General features: G+C 37.2%; 2 protein-coding genes across 3 annotated transcripts; one reads left to right on the top strand and one right to left on the bottom strand.

The window, feature by feature from the left end:
* The first annotated feature begins 1,014 nt into the window (after positions 1 to 1,014).
* Positions 1,015 to 10,066, top strand: LOC147866942 (kinesin-like protein KIN-14C). Its single transcript, XM_087339716.1, has 22 exons — positions 1,015 to 1,254; positions 1,821 to 1,986; positions 2,092 to 2,185; positions 2,719 to 3,058; positions 3,194 to 3,291; positions 3,378 to 3,452; positions 3,555 to 3,632; positions 3,710 to 3,811; positions 4,090 to 4,119; positions 5,076 to 5,417; positions 5,609 to 5,690; positions 5,809 to 5,904; positions 5,983 to 6,165; positions 6,260 to 6,366; positions 6,456 to 6,636; positions 6,741 to 6,903; positions 6,978 to 7,231; positions 7,331 to 7,494; positions 7,760 to 7,942; positions 8,670 to 9,250; positions 9,339 to 9,376; positions 9,467 to 10,066. The coding sequence occupies exons 1-22, from the start codon at positions 1,023 to 1,025 to the stop codon at positions 9,532 to 9,534; spliced, it is 3,657 nt and encodes a 1,218-aa protein (XP_087195842.1). The 5' UTR covers positions 1,015 to 1,022; the 3' UTR covers positions 9,535 to 10,066.
* Positions 10,067 to 12,619: 2,553 nt separating this feature from the next.
* LOC147866941 (uncharacterized) lies at positions 12,620 to 17,341 on the bottom strand. Of its 2 annotated transcripts, none has more exons than XM_087339715.1 (10): positions 17,125 to 17,341; positions 15,864 to 16,013; positions 15,593 to 15,773; positions 15,288 to 15,344; positions 15,127 to 15,197; positions 13,687 to 13,735; positions 13,511 to 13,570; positions 13,338 to 13,432; positions 13,191 to 13,251; positions 12,620 to 13,113 (listed from the first exon to the last, which is right to left on the bottom strand). In XM_087339715.1, the coding sequence occupies exons 1-10, from the start codon at positions 17,265 to 17,267 to the stop codon at positions 12,751 to 12,753; spliced, it is 1,230 nt and encodes a 409-aa protein (XP_087195841.1). In that variant the 5' UTR covers positions 17,268 to 17,341; the 3' UTR covers positions 12,620 to 12,750. The 2 variants fall into 2 exon arrangements, with proteins under 2 accessions (XP_087195841.1, XP_087195840.1); XM_087339714.1 differs by having other exon boundaries at positions 12,691 to 13,113; positions 13,687 to 13,762.
* Positions 17,342 to 20,180: the final 2,839 nt, after the last annotated feature.

The following is a 20,180-nucleotide window of genomic DNA, read 5'->3' as shown; positions in this document are numbered from 1 at the left end:
TGTTGGGTGAGAAGTGCGCAATGTGGAGATGGATGGTCATTGATGGGCACGTCTGTCTCTCTCTCTCTCATCGGGCACACACGTAACAACGAGCATAGCTAAGAGTGCTTATGTATATGTACAAATTACAATATATATACAAGGAGTGAAACCGATGCGAGGGACAAAATGGGCTATAGGCAACCAACAATGTACATACATACATACATACATCATAGACAACCAACAATGTATGTATAGACTCTAGGGAAAGAAAGAGAGAGACCTGCTTTAGTTTCTACTTTAATAATTAACCGGACCGGAGAGAGAGAGAGAGAGAGAGAGAGAGAGAGAGAGAGAGGTTTCGGAAAAACAGAAAGTTGCATTCAGTGTTAATTAATTACTCCCATCAATTTTGGCAGTGGAAATAAAAAAATCACCGCAAACATTTTTTGGGGGAAAAGGAAAAATGAGAAAACAATAACTAATGGAAGGAGTTTTTTTTGGAAAAAGAAAAAAAGAAAAAAAAAGAAAAAAGAGAAAACATCACCGCAACCAAGTTGTTTATAGAGTAAAAAATAGAAGAAGTAGTAATAGTAGTAAGTTATGTATGTACATATGTAGTAAAGGAAAGAAGCAAAAGAGAAGTACACATACACCATATTACATAATTACATATAAATTATGTACATACATACATACATACATACATACATACATACATACATACATACATAAATTGTAGGAACAACAGAGTAGCCAGCGATCGAGCGAGCGAGCGGAGGCGGCGCTTCTCCTCGCCAAATTTGGTGGCGTCTACTCCGCCACAGATTTCTCTCTCTCTCTCTCTCTCTCTCTCTCTCTCTCTCAGTTCTTTCAACTCCTCCGAGATTGAGTAAGACAGAGATTGCGAGAGAGAGAGAGAGAGAGGGCGCCTCCGCAAATTGCATCAGAATTCTTCTTCAGGAGAGAAGCAAGCAAGAAAGAAAGAAAGACAGACAGAGAGAAAGAAAGAAAGAAAGAAAGACAGAAAGAGAGTAGTAATGTCTGAAATAATGGATTTCGAGGTTGCTCCCGCCGCTTCCTCGACCATGGAGTCTAATCCCTTGACTGCGAATCAGCTACCAGAACCTGCATTGGGAGAGAATGATGAAGCCTCTGTCGTTGTAGAGATTCATCAAGAAGATGAAGGAATAGAGGAAGAAGAAGGATCAGAAGATGATAAAGAAGAAGAAGAAGAAGAAGAGGAGGAAGAAGACAGAAAGGAAAGAGCAGGTGCAGCAGCCTTCGATCCATATCATACTATTCCGCATTGTCCGTTCCCCTCCGTGTTTGCTAATAGTTTTGCCGTTGCTTGCTTCTGCATTGCGTCCATTTTCTTTAATGGCCTGTTGTCTCATTCGTAACTTTTTCTCTGTCCGTCCCGATTCTCTTCTAATTCCATCTCTTGAAGACACTTTGTTGCAGTTTCTGTTCACTTGAAAGTTGAGTGTGCTCTTATTCTTCTCTTTTCTTATTGGCTGCTGCATTTGTCCATCATGCGTTTTTGCCGTTTCTGCTCATGCGACCATCAGCTTTAAAACCATTTCCATTCCATTCGGGAAATATTCTTTCGTCTTTATGCCCGCTATTTGGTGCCATTTATGGTAATCCGTGTAGATGCATGCTATCATATTCATCACTTTTCCTTTGCCATTCTGCATTGTTCCAGTTTCCATTCTGATCTTATGTTGATGTAGCGTATTTTCCTGCTTTTCAGCATCTGTCAGTTTTTCTTTCTAATGCCTGATTTTGTGCAGTTTTTGCTCATTTGATTATGACATTCCCTTCCCATTGCACAGTTAGCAGAAGACATTATTTAGCTTCTTGGCTCCACCGCATGATTGGACCATTGAATTTCTCTCAGAATCCCTCTGAAGAGGAATTACTCTGCGGCTTGCAAGATGGAAGCGTTCTTTGTAATCTCCTTAACAAGGTTGTTCCTGATGTTCTGTCATTCCAGGTATTCTTTGCCATTCCTTTAGTAATGCCCATTATGTTTGGGTTTATGACACAACATTTCTGGAATAACGTGTGTTTTACAACACCACTTATGCATGTTCTGTAACAAACTGTAACACAGGAATCCAGTGATAATGTAATGAACTTCCTTTCCACTGTAACGGAGCTGAAACTGCCATTGTTTGAAGCATCAGACCTTTATCAGGTACCTTGCTTCTTTGAATGCCTATAGAGTCTCAAGTTGGATCAGTGTTCACAAATTTTTTTCCACCAGTTACCTAAGTTTCCTTTTGATGCATGAAATAGTTACCAAAGTTTCTCAATAGTTACCTAAGTAGATACCATATTTTTCATGAACGGAGAGTTCTTGGATACCAAAATGCTTTAGGTATTTAAATTTAGTTGCTGTAGTGATGTACATGTCGAAAACAAGTTGACATATCTTGTAACAACATTCATTAATGATCTAAGTAACTAAGTTCATCATATCCAAAATGCACGTCAAGAACCACTTTTAGTCAGATGAATAGTCCAAATGTCACCCCTTGTTAGTGAATCATAAGATGCTAGGGACTCCAACTGTTTGACTAACTTTTGTAAAACGATGGGGAATTCATGACCTTCAGAGAGAACATCTGGTGGTTTTTAACTATCAAATACATTTTCATGAGTAGTGGTTTGTTATCCTTCTCTTTTACTTTTGTATTTGGCTCTCAGATTTTGGTATTGTTTTCTCAGGGCAGTGATAGATCATCATCTTGCGAAAGGGTTGTAGATTGCCTTCTTTCCTTTCTGTTGTATTCTGAATCTAAGCAAGAAAAAGATCGTAATGTTCAGATACACGATGAATTCACTCATTCTCTTGGCAACCAGAGACATTTGCACATTGAAAATACAACCCATGTTGCTGGTTCATCCAAAAAAGTTCCTCAGCCCCGAAAGAGATGGGCCATCCCAGAATCTGATATCATTGATGATGCATATAAGACCACTATGGTCACACCACCAAAGTCGTATGAGCGTGACTCCTATGTGGCAGATGAAAATTTTGTCCCCATATCTGGCCAACCTGGGACAGGTCATATTCACTTTTCTTTGCAGCATTTTTGTGATGTACAGTGCTCCATGCATGTGACAGTGCATTTTCTATTAGTGGGCAAGGTTCATTCTTTGAGCCACTTGATTTCAATAAAATATAACTTGTTTAGTGCAGGGTTGACTTCAGTGAAAATACAACAAATTACTCATAAATTTCGTGAAATTTTGAGGATGAAGTCAACTGAGCAGCCAACAGTACTGAACAGTCTTGATGTAAGAAATTGGAATATTGTCATTTTATACTGACCATTTTTTGGGATGTGCTATGGTCATGACGATCTCTTCTGTGCATCCATCAGAATTTCCCCTCACAGTCACTCGTAGGCCTTGTTTCCAATGTAGTTGCAGAGAACAACCAAGAAGAGGTTGCTGGAGTAAGTCTTGTTTTGATTGCGGAAGCTTTCAATGGTTTTGGGACTGTTCCCTTCAAGCAGTTATTCATATGTTGTGTTGTCTAATATTTGTTATTCTGTTAGGTTGTAGAGTGTATGCTCAAGAAGGTGCTAGAAGAATTTGAAAGGCGTCTTGCGATGCAGAACGAGCAAGTAGTAAAGGTAAAAACTATGTTCTAATGACATGTGGAGTTTGTGGATAGTGATTTGTAATCATTCAGCTGACTCCTGTTTATTAGCTCAAAAACATGTTGAAAGAGCATATGCTGCGGGAAGATAAACTTGCGATGAGAGCGGAAATATTAGAGACGCTAGTTACAGGGGCTGGAGAGGAGGTCAAGGTAAAGAGAACTCTCAAGTTTGCTGCAATTGATCTCTTCGTCATCTGGAACAATCAATTACATATATGCTAGTTCTTCATAATTCTAAGATGAAGAGTTTTCAATGTTTTACTGGTTTCAAATATACTTTAACACATGCTCAAAATATAATTTATCAATGGTTATATCAGTTTCAAAAAGTAAAATTTCATTGAATTTTTAGTGACCCTAAAATACAAATATTTACAGGATATTACTGATTTTCAATATACAATATCTTACACATCCTTGTTTTGCAGATTGTATCCAGCCAACTTCAAAAAATAAAGGTTAGTTCCCAATGCGTGATGCTGTTTTCTTTTGTGAGTTGTATAGTTGTAATGTGCGGATTAAGTCCAACATGGGGTAGTGGATATCAGAAAAATTGCTGTCGGGTACTCACTTTATGGGTGCTATTTTGATGGTTCAAACTTCATAGTGGACAAGGCTAACTTCTCTTATCCACAGTTGACCAACAGAGTGTTGGATTTGTTGCCTAAGTTGCTGAACTACCTGAAAACTGGGTTCTAATTTATTTGTTGTACCAATCAACATTATATCCTCTTTTTAAACTTCTTATGACCATTTGAGAAGGTGCCGTAAAAGCTGGGTTGTTGAATAACTTTTTGGAAGCAGTGGATTGGTTTGATGTTTGGAAGAAAGTAGAAGAAGAGAATGATCTAACTGTCGGAGAATTTATAAAGGTGGATTCTACTCTATGAAGCTTCCTATTTTGATGGATGTGAAGGGCTCATTTTTCTTTTGAGATAGTAACATTTAAGAGTCAACATGATTTTGAAAGATACAGAGGTGTGCTCCTACTCCAAGAAATAGACTCATAAACAGACGTGCTCTTGTCCAAGATTAAGACTTCTGGAAACGCAATGAATGAGTCTATGCACAATAGTGGCCACTTCTATTGATATTCTTTTCCGTTCTATCTAACTGCAGAATTCTAAGTCATCCAACAATCTTGATTAATTTGGAGCATATATCCTACATAATCCATGGACATTTAGAATTCTAAGTCAAATGTGAAATGTCCAGTGCCAATGGACGATCCCATACCCATATTCCATAAATCCTTGGTCTGTTTAGAGTGCACACTGTACATGTCCGTGGAAATTGAGAATTTACATAGGTCAAATATTTGTGCCCAATGCCCATACATTAAAGGCTTACCTTTTATTATTATTTAGTGTTGACAGTTTCTGTAATTTATGTAAATTTTGCATACTATATACAGATAGAAAAACAGCAAGCTGAAGAGGAGAAGATCGAAAAGGAGATCATGATGGGAAAGTTGTTGAAGAAAATAGAAGAGAAAGATATGCTTGTGGAGAATCTGAAGAAAGAGTTGGATTTTGTCAAGCAGACTGATCATGAACGATTTGAGCAGCTAGACCTTGAAAAGCATGCCATGGAGCAGAGATTTCAAGTTGAGCTGAGTGAACGTGAAGCTCGAGTGAAAGAAGCGCAGAAGAAAGTAGAGGAACTGGAGGCAAATTCAGTTGTTGAAATAAAAACACTTGAAAGAAAGCATGAGCAATATCAGTATTTTGTTGTGTCGCAATTAAAATCATTTCAGGTAAGAAATCTAAAAATAGTAGTTCTTGGTGCTAGATAAACTAGACTTCTAGGGTATCACAAATCTAGGTAGGGCACTTGAGACTCTGAAAGACAAATAGGTTGTCCTTGAAAAGCTCATAGTGTGCATAAAACACTTCACAGAAAGTGACCTGATATGCTAAATATATTGAATTTTTATGATGATTTCAGGATGTAAAAAGGGAATTGCATGCAGTGAGAGAAACAGTTTTATGTCTCCCACCTGCATGGCGAGAAAATCTAGAAGAACTTGGTAAGGACAGCCACATTAGATCTATTTGCTTGCCTGAAGTTCAGAAGTGAAAATTTTGAGCCATGTTTAAACAAGGATGTACTGACCCCGTTTCCGTGCTTAAATATTGGACCTTAAGAGGAACAACTACAGGGATTGGTACATGCTGCTTCAAGCTATCATCAAGTTTTGGCAGATAATCGACAGTTATACAATGAGGTTCAGGATTTGAAAGGTGAATTGCCAACAATGTCCAAATTAAATAAAATGTTCATGTCAAAATCTGATGTTGGATGTTGATACTCTTTGTCAGGGAACATTAGAGTTTATTGTAGGATCAGACCTTTCCTTCCAGGCCAAATCTCAAAGCACACTACTGTGGACTTTGTAGGGGATAATGGTGACCTGATTATACATAATCCCCTCAAACCGCAACCGAAGGATGGCAACAAGATCTTCAGCTTCAATAAGATTTTTGGACCTGCCGTAACACAAGGTGACACAAACGTCTTATTTTGAAGCTAGTTAATATACCCATAGAATCAATATAAATAATTTGATTTTGATGCCAACATCTGTTGAGATTATAGAGGAAGTTTTCTTGGATACACAACCTTTGATAAGGTCTGTTTTGGATGGCTTCAATGTCTGCATATTTGCCTATGGTCAAACAGGGTCAGGGAAAACATACACCATGGTCAGTTCTGGTGAAGAAATTTCCATAAGATTAACTAAAACATTTGAATATATATGTCTTACATTTTTATCTGTGAACTATTTTTCTAGAGTGGCCCAAACAGCATTTCACAGGAAGATTGGGGTGTGAATTATCGAGCTCTTGATGATCTTTTCCATATATCTCAGAGTAGAAAAGACGTCATCAGCTATGAAGTGGGTGTCCAAATGATTGAAATCTATAATGAGCAAGTGCGGGATCTCCTATTTATAGATAGTTCGAACAGGAAATATCCTCTAATTTTTCCTTGCTAAGTTAATTTGTTTATACTAGTTGTTTGATATGAGAATTGAATTTGACATGCTCATCTGCTGTCTTCCTTAATATTGTTACATTGGAGATACGAAACAATTCTCAACTAAATGGTCTCAATGTACCTGATGCTTATATGCTACCTGTGAATTCCACTGAGGATGTCCTTAAGCTCATGAAGATTGGCCAAAAGAACAGGGCTGTTGGGGCAACTGCATTAAATGAACGTAGCAGTCGTTCACATAGGTTTGTAAATGTCCTATCTTGTGCGTTTTTTATTGATCTATTTCCTCACTTACAGAACGGATGCTACTTTGCAGTGTGTTAACAGTGCATGTACGAGGTTTAGAGCTAGCCACAGGTTCTGTCTTGCATGGATGCCTACATCTCGTGGATCTTGCAGGAAGTGAAAGAGTAGATAGATCAGAAGCTAGGGGAGATAGGTTAAAAGAAGCTCAGCATATTAACAAGAGTTTGTCGGCACTTGGGGATGTCATTTCTGCCCTTGCTCAGAAGAATTCCCATGTACCCTATCGAAATAGCAAGTTAACTCAACTTCTTCAAGATTCTCTAGGTTTGCATTTTTCTTACATTTTGTTTGGTTTTACTATATGGTGTCCAGACACTTCTTTGTTCAAATGTTTTCATTTGTGTTTCAAATTCTGGTCAATAGGTGGACAGGCGAAGACACTTATGTTTGTGCACATAAGCCCGGATGTGGAATCTTATGGGGAAACAATGAGCACTCTAAAGTTTGCAGAACGTGCTGCATCAGTTGAGCTTGGTGCTGCACGGAGCAATAGAGAGAGCAGAGACTTACGTGATTTGAAAGAACAGGCATGCTATCTCCCCTTGGATATCATTGTACCATTTCCCTTCCTTTGAAGCTTTATTGCATCTTAGGACCAAATATTGTCATCAACTACTACGAAAGATCATGCAGGAGCAGAGTGTTCGTGTTCTGGCAAAACAATTTGCACCAAAATATTGTTCTAGCAAATAATCCTCATTTACAAAATGTTTTCACTTAATATAACTCTTAAGATTCCATCATACTGTAAATATACAGACAAATTTTTATTTTCTGTGGCGCTCTTTGCAGGTTGCATTGCTAAAAGATCAGATAGCAAGAAAAGACTCGGAGATCTTCCGCCTGCAAGCAATGAAAAGTAGCAGTAATGAGGTCATAGCAATATCAAAAGCCAAAATGGCTGTTGCTTCTTCACAGAAAACCTTACTAGATGGACAACGGAGGCAAACCATCGACATGGTTGTGCTCAAAGAAGTAAGTAACAGATTTCTGGGGGTGCCGTAAGAGACAACCTTTATGTTATATCTATTGGTGGTCAAAAATACCGATGGAACTGCACAGGAATTGAACATTGCTAGACTCTCTGTTGGGCAATGTCTGCCTATGGAGTTAAGTAGCTCTTCAAGTTAGTTGTGTCAAGACATATGCTGTATGTTCAAGGTTGAATGCAGTGACGAGCGACTTTTAAATTTGCATCTCTTGAAGTTGGATAGATAAATGCATAGAAGCTTTTCTCTTCTATGCATAATTGTTTTTGGATTGGTCTGGTTGCTCAGTTTGTCCATATGTCATCATGTGGGTACATATGTTACTCCCTAAAATTGCCGATCACATTGTCTGTTTTAACATAGGAGATTCTTCCTACTTGATATAGTTTGGGAGAGTATGCTCATTATCTTAGCAATTAATTGATTGACATATTTGGTAATTGTAGCCTGTTCAAAAGGCAGGACATCGTTCTACTGGGTAACTTAAACAGAATGCTCTCTGTATCTGACTGTAAGGAGCATATATGTCATGGATGTGGTCAAACATCCTAACATGTATAATAATGCATTTTGGATGATGAATGATGATACATGGGCCTCTCATCATAACAAATCCAATATCTAAAAATGAACAGGAAGTCATTCAATTTTACAGCGAAAAAAACCTTTACAGTTTGCCACATGCTAACTTTTCACGTTTATGATTTCTACAGAAGCGTCTGACAGGAAGGCCCCCACGAGACTTCGAGATTACAGCACCTTCACATACATCCTCATTAAGACAACTCAGACCAGAAGCTCCATCCAGCAGTTCCTGGAATGAGTCATCTTTCAGCCAGTTGAAATTATTAGGTGTTAGTACAGAGGAGGCAGAAACGTTAAGAGATGTTGAGGAAGCTGTAGAATGTGAATCTCAATCACCATCAAGAGAATGGAGGGATAGGTTACGGAGTAGCACAGATTCTTCTCTATTGGGAGCAGGATCTGTTGATGATGCATACTGTTCTTGGGACTCAGAAAAAACGGATTCTCATTCTGTACTCCATACGAACAATGAAGGTGTCTCTGAACTTCCTGTATCAGAAGTGTCAACCAGAGGCTTGCCCACTTCCAGTGAAAGGAAGTGTGATGTTGAGGATGAGGATCTAGAAGTTAAGGACCTGGACACAATGAGTGAGATCTCGGAAGGAGACATTTCACAAGCTGGATCAAATTCCTCTCTATCGAGTATGGCAGATCAAAAATCTGTCAATCAACAAGAGAGTACAAGATCAAAAAGGCGAACAAATCAAAGGTATCATCTAAAATGATCACTTATTCTTCCTACCATGAACACATTGTTGAATGCATACATTGGTATTAAAATTACCTAGATATCACAGGACTCCCTCTACATCAAGTGTTCCACAGCAGACAAGAGGTGAGCAGATTTGGATTTCAATCACAAATCAGAAGACTTGTCCTCTCCATTAAGAGTACTCAGACTAAGTTACACGTGTTTCTGTTTCAGGATCTGCATCAGGTCGCTACTCTTTAAAAAGACTATCTTTTCCAGTCAAATCAACCAGTGAAAAATAACTTCTTTTAAGTTGGTTAAGGACATTGTTGTTTAAAACTAGTTGGCAACTGATGATGTATGTCAATGGTAAGGGTGCAGTAACCAGAAAGTGCCAAATGACAGGAACGCTGTGTCTCAGTAGTTAGAAGATTTAATATAAAGAGAAGCTTGCTTGAATGTTTCTCGATCGTCACTTAACAACAAAAAACTGCTTTGATATGGACCAATAAGACTGCTACATACTATCATGTATGTCAGAGCAAAGTGGCGTGTCTTCAGACAATATGCTATTTAATATCATTCATTCAAGCTGGTGTTGTCAATTTTTTGCATCTTCTGATCAGGAGTGTGTACCTAATGTTTTTCAGAATTTGACAACAAAGATGGCTAGATATTGCAGAAGGGGATGTCCAATCATGATTGATTTGAGCTTCCTTCCAAATGCAGTTAAATTATATTTATATGATTGATTTGAGGATCGCATAGACATGCGTATTAACATTTTTCCTCTAGAATGCAAATAAAAGAGGAAAAAGACAAGATGTTTTTTCAGATCATTGTTTGTGATTCTCAGATTGATTTATTGCATAAATCACCTACCAAAATGAATCTCTGTTAAGCCATTGCATCTAATGATAATGTGAATATTGATTTAATTTATACCTGGTTTGTATATTTTAATATTGATTTAATTTATGCCTGGTCTGTTAAACCATTGGATTGGGAACGATTCAATCTTGGAATTCAAAAGTTTTGCTAACTAGAGTTTTACCATCTTTGATTGGGAATGTTTGAAGTGATTTACACAGTAAACATACCTTGAAGAAAATGCTGCACAGTGAATTATGTAGATGTTCACTGAATGTGTTTGAGATTTATGCAGCAAACTCATGTTTCACCTGCAATTTTTTATTTGGAAAAGTGATTTATGCTGTATGGAAATACAGCAGGATGAGTTATGTGGTTGCGGGGTCTTTGGTTGGGACAAATACGAGACAATGAATTATGTGGATGGGTCATTCCTAATATTCTCCAAAATATATTAAGATATTGCACTGAAAGGGTGTTAGAAGAATTAAAAATGGAGCAGATAGGAGCTGGCGGCGAAGTACAGAATCTATCATTGGTTCCGCATGCACGCACCATAAAATGTGTATATAGATTCTCAATCTTTTGAAGGCAATAAAAAGAGAAAACGAAGATAGGAACCGTTAGTATTTTCATACCAATTATTTTATCGTAATAGGAAGCTTTATTCCCTGCCCCCCTTTTTCTTTTCTTTTTTCAAAAAAAACTCCTTCCATTAGTTATAAATCCCTGGCCCCTTCAATGTGGTGCATTACACAAGTTTGGCATGCCAGGAAGGTGTGTTAATATGCTACCAATTGACTACTTGTTCTTTTGCCTAATGTTAGATACATGCAATGAACACCTCAATGAATAAAGGAAAATTTATGACTTGGTTGCTAATATGCTACCACTTTGATATTGGTGCTTTTTGCCTACCATTGCTTCTAGGTTGAAGATTATTGTCCATGAGGCCATGTTGGCCACACAAAAATGATTGACGGCGTTTACGACAGCAAGGTCAACATTTGGAATTCCAAAGGGAATAACGCACAATAGGCATTAAGATATACGGTTTCTTGATTTTGCTAGGACTAACGCCATAATTTATGACTTGGTTGCTAATATGCTACCACTTTGATACTGGTGCTTTTTGCCTACCATTGCTTCCGGGTTGAAGATTATTGTGCACGAGGCCATGTTGGCCACACAAAAATGATTGACGGCGTTTACGATAGCAAGGTCAACATTTGGAATTCCAAAGGGAATAAGGCACAATAGGCATTAAGGTATACGGTTTCTTGATATTGCTAGGACTAATGCCATAATTAGATCAAGAATTACAAGAGTTCAATCGGACATTTGTTAGGATTAGTAGTTGCCAGGATAGCAACAACTAATGTTTATCATAAGATAATTAGGAGTCATATGGATAAAGTAAAGAGTTATGGAACTATAGAGATTACAAAAACAAAGACCTTTGGTAACCTCGCATGATTGACATGGGTTGACTATCTTGATCAACATTGAGAACTAAGGTGTTCCTTTGGAGGATTATGGTTGGGGCATTGCATTACTAGATATCTTAAGCCAAAAACGATTCGCAAATGGAATGTGTTTCTTTTACTTGGTGGAAGTAAAGATTTGTTTCTTGTAATACTAAGAATGGTTTGGAAGGTTACAGTAGTGTGGATGTCTTTGATCGTAGTAAGATCTCCATTCAATTGGGTTTTTGCCTAGATGGAGAGGAGTGGAGTGAGTTATTTTGGCATACTTGGTATCGAGGAGTATTGTTCAATTAAAGTATTTCAATTCACAACTTGGGGTAAAGGAATACATTGCAAGGTTAAAAGGATTTCATAAGTTGGAAAAGTTGGGAATCTATGGCATGAGCGATAATCATGCGGCATGACAAGTAACGTTTATCATCTGAATTGGCTTGCATGAGTTCATAGCATTCGGATCCAAAATTCATTTGTAGGCTGGGTCAAATTTCCATTGGAAGTTTGTTATAGTGTTCTTTCTTTGGTATTTAAAAGCTACTATTTACAAGAAAGAAAGGATCACACAAATGGAGCTCCACTTCATTATGGTTGACACACCTTAATTGTTAAAAAGGAGAGTGACCTTGGAAAACATTTGTTCAAAAATCATGGCTTTTATTGTTTTGGGTTTATTCAATATGAGATGAAAATCACAATGAAGTTTGCCATACCAAAGAAAAGCAGAATGGATATTCACCTCCCTGTACTTACCATCTTCCATGTATGCCAGTGTAATTCTTTGAGCAACACTAAGCAAGGATGTCTGTGATACTAATCAATACCACCAAGACAATTGGGCAAATTTAAATACATTTGAGGCTTAACAAAATCTACATGTCTAAGGAATTCTTTTTCTTTAACAAAATTTGGAGCCTCAGATTCATGCGAAGTGGTACTTATGTTGGCATTCTATGAGCAACACTAAGCAGCGAGGTTGTCGCCTCCAATACTTGGTCCGTGATATCAATCAAAACCACCCAGAGAATCAGGCAAATAAAATGTTATAAATTTGAAACTAAAACAAAATCTGGGGACGATTTGACTTTAGTATCTTGAATATATTGATGGCTAATAATTGATTAGTAAATTGCAATCAAAAAATATATTGCTTCTTTGTTAGAAGCATTATAAAACTGTCTTGTCCCTCTGGAGCTTCCTATCATTCCGGTCACGCTTCTGGAATTCTCTACGTTCATGTGAGTACTGCTTTTTTGAAAGCTCATTTTTTGTGGAGATATTCGCAGCATCAGCAAGCGCAATCGCTGTCTCTATGTTTGACTTTAAAAATAGACAAATAGCTGGGAGGCATTCAGGTTCAACAGACATAAATACATCATCTTTCTCTGACTTCGACAATACTTGAAGCCAAATGTTGGCTTTTACAATAGAAACCTCTGCCCTTTGAGCAGCACCAGCAACAATCCACAGTCTCCCAGTTTTATCAAACTGAATACTTGTAGGACAGACATTTTCTGACAGCACAAACCTCTGCATAATAAGCAGTGTCAGATAAACATAACTTCAAAGCATGATAGTTTATATTCAATTTGAGACTATATATATACCTGCAGGAAAACAAGCTTTTTTGATGTGTGGTCGCATCGTAGAAAAAGAATACCATCCAGACTGCAAAGTCAAAGACACAAAACATCAGAAAGTCATGCATGTTTGCTCTGCAAAATAAAACAGATGTACGTATGCTAATGTTTTACCTATCAATACCAACTGCCACAACAGAGCCATCATTTGTCACTGATATACAAGTAATCACTGATGGTTGTATTGATTTTTCACCCAATAACTCTGCCTAAAAAAACTATTAATTGTTGTAGATACACATTCAGTTCGAAAAGATAGAGAAAACAGACGAATTGAAAGTGCTTACTTGCAGTGCTGTATCGTATGTGTCTAGAAGTTTCGAAGTCTCGATCTCCCACAATCGCACCTATGGATATTTTCTCTTCATAAATTTATATTTATTCATATATGGGCGTGCATATTTAACTGCCCATCTTGTTAGAACATATTTATGCTAAAACTTAGATGTTAGAACAAACTTACTGTGCCATCGCCACCACCTGATACCAAGAATTCTGCTCTCACATCTTCACTGACAGTCGAAATGCATGACACAAAGCTGAAATTATTTTAACCAAATCAATTCTGTGATGCAACCATTAGTAGATCAAGGTATGTGCAATGTATTTCACGCGCACAAATTATGATGAAATGCCTTTATGGCTGAAACAAAATCACCAAAAAGCAATAGAACTGCATAAGCAATAGATGAAAAACACAGGCTTATCCCAAATACAGAAAACAAGGTACTTTCCAGTTGAGGAATTCAGGAAGAACTTGCAGAGGCATCTCAAAATTGGCAAAGAATATAACTCAACTTTATCCAACAGGAGAACAAAGTACTTATAATGCATCCATGGCCATAATTTCCTTAAAATTGAACCATACACCGCTACAAAAACGTAATATATTATAGAATATCCAATTGGTACACGTCACAAAACATGATTTAAATCAATTTCCTCAAATGGAGTGTAGGAACAACGTTGCATTATTTCTCATTGATCATCACCCAAAAATATTGCTCAAGGATCCTGTCACCTGACAAAAGTACAGACCAGAAACAAGTATGTTTTCTTTTCTGAAGGATATTTGTTTATTTGCAATAGTCTTGTGAAAATACTTGGTTTGAGAGAGGATCCATGCATGATACAAAGGGGACAAAGTTGCACTTTGTTTTGAATATATGCTTCAATCATTCAAGAAATTAAAAATAAATAATGGCTATCGATTATGAAGTTATGCAAACTTCTCTCCCATTTCAAGATTACATGGTAGAGGAACGGACATTTGTTCAACTTAGCAGATAGTGGAATTATATTCAGCAAGCCTTTCCTATGTGAATGGGTTGCCAAGCTAAGGATTGATCAGTGTCCTTGTCTATGATTTGGAGCATTCTAGCAGCATGTCTTGATTATATTAATTTATTGGTCTAGATTTAGGAGACGTATTCAGATTTAGGTTTTCACTACTTTTTAGCATCTCTTATTGTCTGCTCCATTATCTCAGTTGTTGCTGAAGTAATTCTACTAGTTGCTCGCTATCTATGATTTGGAGCATTCTAGCCTTGATTATATTCATTTCCTGGTCTAGATTCCTAGATTTTAGTACTCTTATTTAGGTAGTTGCCACTCTTTGGCATCTCTGATTGTTCTCTCCCCGTTTCTCTCTTGTTGTTTAACCATTTCTACTGATTGTTCATCACTAGTTGCGAAAACCGCACATGTAAAATAAGCTTTAACTACAATATTGATGAAATAAATTCTCTTTTTAGGCCATAACAGCTAGTGCTCCCTGCCTTCGGCAACATTGAGCATACGCAACAGAAAGACCCAAGTGTATTAATTGTTTTGTTGTCAAGTTTAGAATGTGATTGATGATAAGATGGATCACTGCAATTAACTCAAAAAAATAGTCATGTACCTTGTGTGCCCTAAGCAAAATCCTTCGATCTCATGTGCTCCCTGTAAAGGATATTTGGGGAAGATGCTGATCTACAACATGTTGAGGAAGCAACATAAGGATCACAAAAAAATTGAGCAGATAGTTTGTATTATGAGAAACAGAATCCTTTATTATCTTACACGAATCTTGAAATCGCGATCGGAAGTTATGATAAACCTACCATCTATTGTGCAATCCTACAGCATTCAACAAAAGAGTCAGAATAGACTGACATCCATTTCTTATACTACAGTAAATCAGATATTAAAACGTAACAGAAGCACCATGAATCAATCAAGATTGCACCTTTGACACAAAGGTATTTCTGTAACAGACATATTATTTACACTACACAGCAGATGGCATTTGCTTGATATACGTTGGTATAGTATTATATATAAACAAACTAGTTAACTAAAAATTGTAGGATTCACAAAGAAACTACCAGGCTTGTAATTATGCTGCAACAATGGGCAAGCAGTTGCACTGATTGATTGCAATCCACAACAATTTGGTCATTTTCATCTCTTGTTGGAAAAGCATACACCACTCCAAATTTATCTGCATAGAGTAGCCATTCACCATCGTGACTGAATGATGCTGCACTAACTTTCTTGTTCGTATGCCTAGTCACAATACAAAGACTATTATTGAATAAAAGCCTTACAAGTTAAGTTCTACATGTTTTTTCCTTAATCAATACTGATCAGCATTACATGGTCTTGATGCATTGCCATGAACCAACATCCCATAGCTTCACAAGCTTGTCATCTCCAGCAGAGAGGAACAATTTTCCATTTGGATCAAATTCAATAACCCTGATTGCATCAGTATGTGGAGTATCATTGATAACAACAGCAGACTTCCTGGAAACAACAAGAAACTGCCCCCAGTGAGACTATGCACGGACAAAAAAATAGAGGAACGTGAAACGCATATGTTTTGGCGATAGCTGTCACGACACTGATCTGCAGAAAAGTGCAGTACATCCAGGACCCATGTGAAAGTTCGAATTTTTCTATTTTCATCAATTATGTTCTACTCACAGAGAGCTTTTGGATGAATCATGGTAGCCACGCTAAAAGATCCCTAAAATTTCTTAGGTTTCTAGCTTCGAGGAGCCTTGGAATGGCCACAATATACTAGTCTAAAGATAAAACATTGTAAAATATTAGCTTCTGTAAACTAGTTGGTTTTAGCATATATTGTTTCTATTTTTTTCACAGTTCTCAACCATAGTTATAAAGAGATTTTCTTGAGCTACAAGGGGCCAAGGGATATATAGTATATGAGTGTACATATAATCGTCTTTCTAAGGGCCTGTGGGATTATGTACAATATGGATGATTCTGAGCTAACCAAGTTTTAGAAGATATGACTCATGATCAGATTTGTTTCTTCTGCAGCAGCGCTCTGTGTTCTCTCTCTTTCTCTCCCTCCCCATTTGTCCTTTTCATCAGATGAACTCTCGCTTACATACACATTAATATAAACAAGCTCAATTAAAGATTCCCACTTCTCTACCTTATGAACAAATACATAAACAAGCATCTTGTTTAGCTCTTTTGGTAATGAAATTCTCCCTATTTGGCCTTCTCATCAATAGATTCTTACCGATACATATCATAAATCAATCAAGGGCAACTACAGATCACCAGTTTTCTAATTGTTTTCGCTCATTAACAACTGCCATTTCAACTAGCATCAAATTTTTCATTTTCAATAAATAGCTTCTCATTCGACATATCATTCATAAGACAGTATGAGCTACGAATTGATTCTTTTCAACTTCCTTCTCTTCATGAACTACTATTCATTAAACTTAACATATTTTTCCAGCCCTTTCAAAGACGAAATACCCCTTGCTTTGGATTTCCATCAGGTAGATTCGCGCTCAACGCACACGCGAGCACATCACGTAAAACGGGCTTAATTAAAACTATCACATAAGAAAAGGGAATGTTTAAGTGCACTTACTGAAGGTTGAAGATGCGAAGCTCCGTTCCTGCAGCTACAGCGAGGTGTTTGCTCTGAGGATCAAGACACAGAAGAGCAGGAGATACCTTGCAAATCTCTTCTTGAGCGTCTACATCTTCTTCGGCTCCATCTGCTACATCCATTGCTCGATGTTCTGCTAGGGTTTTTCTCCACCCTCCTTGTCCGTCGGGTTACTAAATGTAAAGCTAACTAAAATTGTGAGTATGTATGTATTTATTTGTATAGGCTTCTCTACGTTTCCAAATGTTTCCTTCGATGGCTTACCAACAGATTTTGCCTGAAATGTAAGTCTAATGCTACTACACGCACGCGCACATATATATACATACATATATACCCCGAGATTTCCTTTTAATTGCAAATTTGATCGAGCTGATTTTACTTATAGCTCATGCTTCGTGATGCATGATCTCGTTTAAAAACCCAAATATATGTGCTCTTATCATTCATGTTTGGTTCACACATGTGTTGCTAGAACAAAAAAAGATAGGTATTGAGGCATCTTGCCACTACAAGAAATTGTGAGGCAGATAACTTTGCGATTCAAGCTAAGACATCTATTTGGGTGAAGTATCGTTTATTCTTATTAGTCACACATGAATAAAGTTTAGAGTGCCATATGCTCCTTTCATAATTGGAGCAAAAACGGTTGTGGACACAATTAAAACAAAGGCAGATTCAACTATCAAAGAGAAAGTCATAACTTGAGCAGCGATAGGGTCAACTACCGAACCTAAAGTTGTAGTTGGGGTAGCAATGGGCTTTGGAATAGACATTGATGTTGCCCATAGTGGGCCTATGTAACGATGGGCATTGGCATGCAAATGCAAGGAGCAAGTTTGGGAACGACCACATATCAGAGAGAACTTGATGAATTGAATTTGTTTGATTATTATAAAGTTGTGTTATTCATGCCAAGATAACTTGATGTTAATAGGGTGGTGTTGAGAAGTAATGAGATTGAGAGAAATATCCTCTACTCTACATATCAAATCGCATGTGGACAAACATGCACTAGCCTAAGAGCATGTCACTACATTTAACTTACATATAATGATTATATTCATTACATATATATGTATATATTATATATAATCGATGGAATAGTTATTTTGATGGTATTTTTACTTGTGTATTAGGTTTGAAACTTAGTATTCTTCATTCATACTTAAAGAATACCATTTAAAAATTCGATAGTTTCCCCTCCTTATGTTACAAGCACGACCATAATTTATCCCATGGTAAGTTGTACCATAATATTTTGCACACAAGGATAAAGTGTGAGGGTTAATCGAGGTTTAAAGAAGGGAGGATCACTTTTAAGCCTATGAGACAATCCTTAAGAGCCAAGTGTGAACTTGTATGGGGGCCTTAGCTCTAGCTATAAATATGAGGCTTAGCTACCCTCATTAGTCACATCATTCGATTGTGTTGAGATTGTGATCTTGTGGTGAGCAAACTCTTGTAGAAAGTGCGCTAGTACTAGGTACAACATGATCCCATACTGGTGGTATGGGATGCCGATCAAGGGTCGAGTTCGTCTCAATTCCGTTGCTCGGGTGGATCAGCACCCTTCTTTCTTTCTCTCTCTTTTCTTATCTATTTATCTTATATTTCCTTATTTCATGCTTACATTAAGAATAATCTCTAACATATGGTATCATAACATTTTTTCTAATGTTTCTTTTGTTAATACGCATCTCAATTAGATCATTCGTTGGTTTATGTTTTATTGACGATTCTTATACACACACTATGTGTGTGTGTGTGTATGTGTGATCGTATACATGTCATAAACATATATACGTGTGTGTGTATATTAGGAATTGGTTACATCCTCATTAAATATTGAAGGTTGTCCTTTCGAGGTAAGGATATTGGTGGCTCTCTTCACATTTTTTGTGGGAATGTCGTAGTAACTATCCTTTTTCAACAAATTTTTTGTTATCCCCATTGATCACCTCAATTTCATTATTATGTAACAAATAAACAAACATGGCCACAATGATTTGTGGGCATAAGGGCTTGGCCCACTTCGTGCGAGGTCACCCTTATGAAACTCGCATCCAACATTTTGCACTCATTACATGATTACAATGCCACCATGAGATCACCATTAGGTTGCTCCTTATGGCATGCCATTGTAATGATGAGACTTGAGGTTGGGTGACATACCAACATAGTTTTCTATTTAACGAGGGGGGGAAAAGCATTCTAGACACAAATTTTCTCTTTAAAAAAAATAAAATGGGATGATGCCTTTACATATCTTGCATTAACATAAACATTGGACATTCAACATGGGTTTGCTCAAGTGTTTAATGGCTTTGTTCTCGAGGTTTTTGAGTTCAAATATAACAAAGACCATACAACATTATTGATACATGCAACTATAAAACATGTTTAGACTTTAGGTCTAAGTGTGCTTTGAGACTTTAGACTAGATGAACGTCAAGGTGAACCATCATTTGTCATTAAGCCATTTACTGGAGAAAAAAAGGAAAGAATAGAAGACGTAGTCAATAGTCAGTACATGGTTCATCCGATGGGAATCATAGTCGAATGATGTGACTAATGAGGGTAGTTAGGCCTTATATTTATAGCTAGACCTAAGGACCCCATGCAAGTGCACGCTTGGCCCTTATGGGTTGTATCAATTCCTAGGATTAAAAGTAATCCTCCCTTTTTACACTCTCAATTAACCCTCACACTTTATCCTCATGTGTAGAATACTACGGTACAACTTACCACGGGATAGATTATGGTCATACTCGTAACATTGGAAGTGGTTTTACATCGTGAACATGATATCATTATAGGATGATTGGTTAATGGGGGTTAAGGTTGACTCATAATATAACATTTGTCAGTTGCACATTGAACACCCCATTGTGGTTGCCATGGGTTGTGGTATAAGTTGTCAAATAGAATGGACGGTTGGGTAAAGAAAATTGTTATAACTAGCGAGTAGTCAACATTTAGCATATGGAAAACATGCAATTTTTGCTAGTAATGAGAGATTGATTTAAAATCAC

The sequence above is a fragment of the Azolla caroliniana genome, unplaced genomic scaffold, assembly GCF_043228905.1.
Source record: "Azolla caroliniana isolate FFs.n. ecotype wild unplaced genomic scaffold, voAzoCaro1.0.p SCAF_2, whole genome shotgun sequence".
In the NCBI taxonomy this organism is placed as follows: Eukaryota; Viridiplantae; Streptophyta; class Polypodiopsida; order Salviniales; family Salviniaceae; genus Azolla; species Azolla caroliniana.
Note: the sequence above shows the minus strand (reverse complement) of the source record. Positions and strands in the feature narration are given on the sequence as shown.

Bases quoted from the DNA above. Each gene is read 5' to 3' on its own strand.
- LOC147866942 (XM_087339716.1), top strand. From the start codon at position 1,023: ATGTCTGAAATAATGGATTTCGAGGTTGCTCCCGCCGCTTCCTCGACC. The intron at 2,186-2,718 runs GTACCTTGCTTC...TTGTTTTCTCAG, and splicing joins AAGCATCAGACCTTTATCAG to GGCAGTGATAGATCATCATC. The intron at 4,120-5,075 runs GTTAGTTCCCAA...TACTATATACAG, and splicing joins GCCAACTTCAAAAAATAAAG to ATAGAAAAACAGCAAGCTGA.
- LOC147866941 (XM_087339714.1), bottom strand. From the start codon at position 17,267: ATGGATGTAGCAGATGGAGCCGAAGAAGATGTAGACGCTCAAGAAGAG. The intron at 13,433-13,510 runs GTAAGCACTTTC...TAGTTTTTTTAG, and splicing joins CATACGATACAGCACTGCAA to GCAGAGTTATTGGGTGAAAA. The intron at 13,114-13,190 runs GTATATATATAG...CTTATTATGCAG, and splicing joins AAAAGCTTGTTTTCCTGCAG to AGGTTTGTGCTGTCAGAAAA.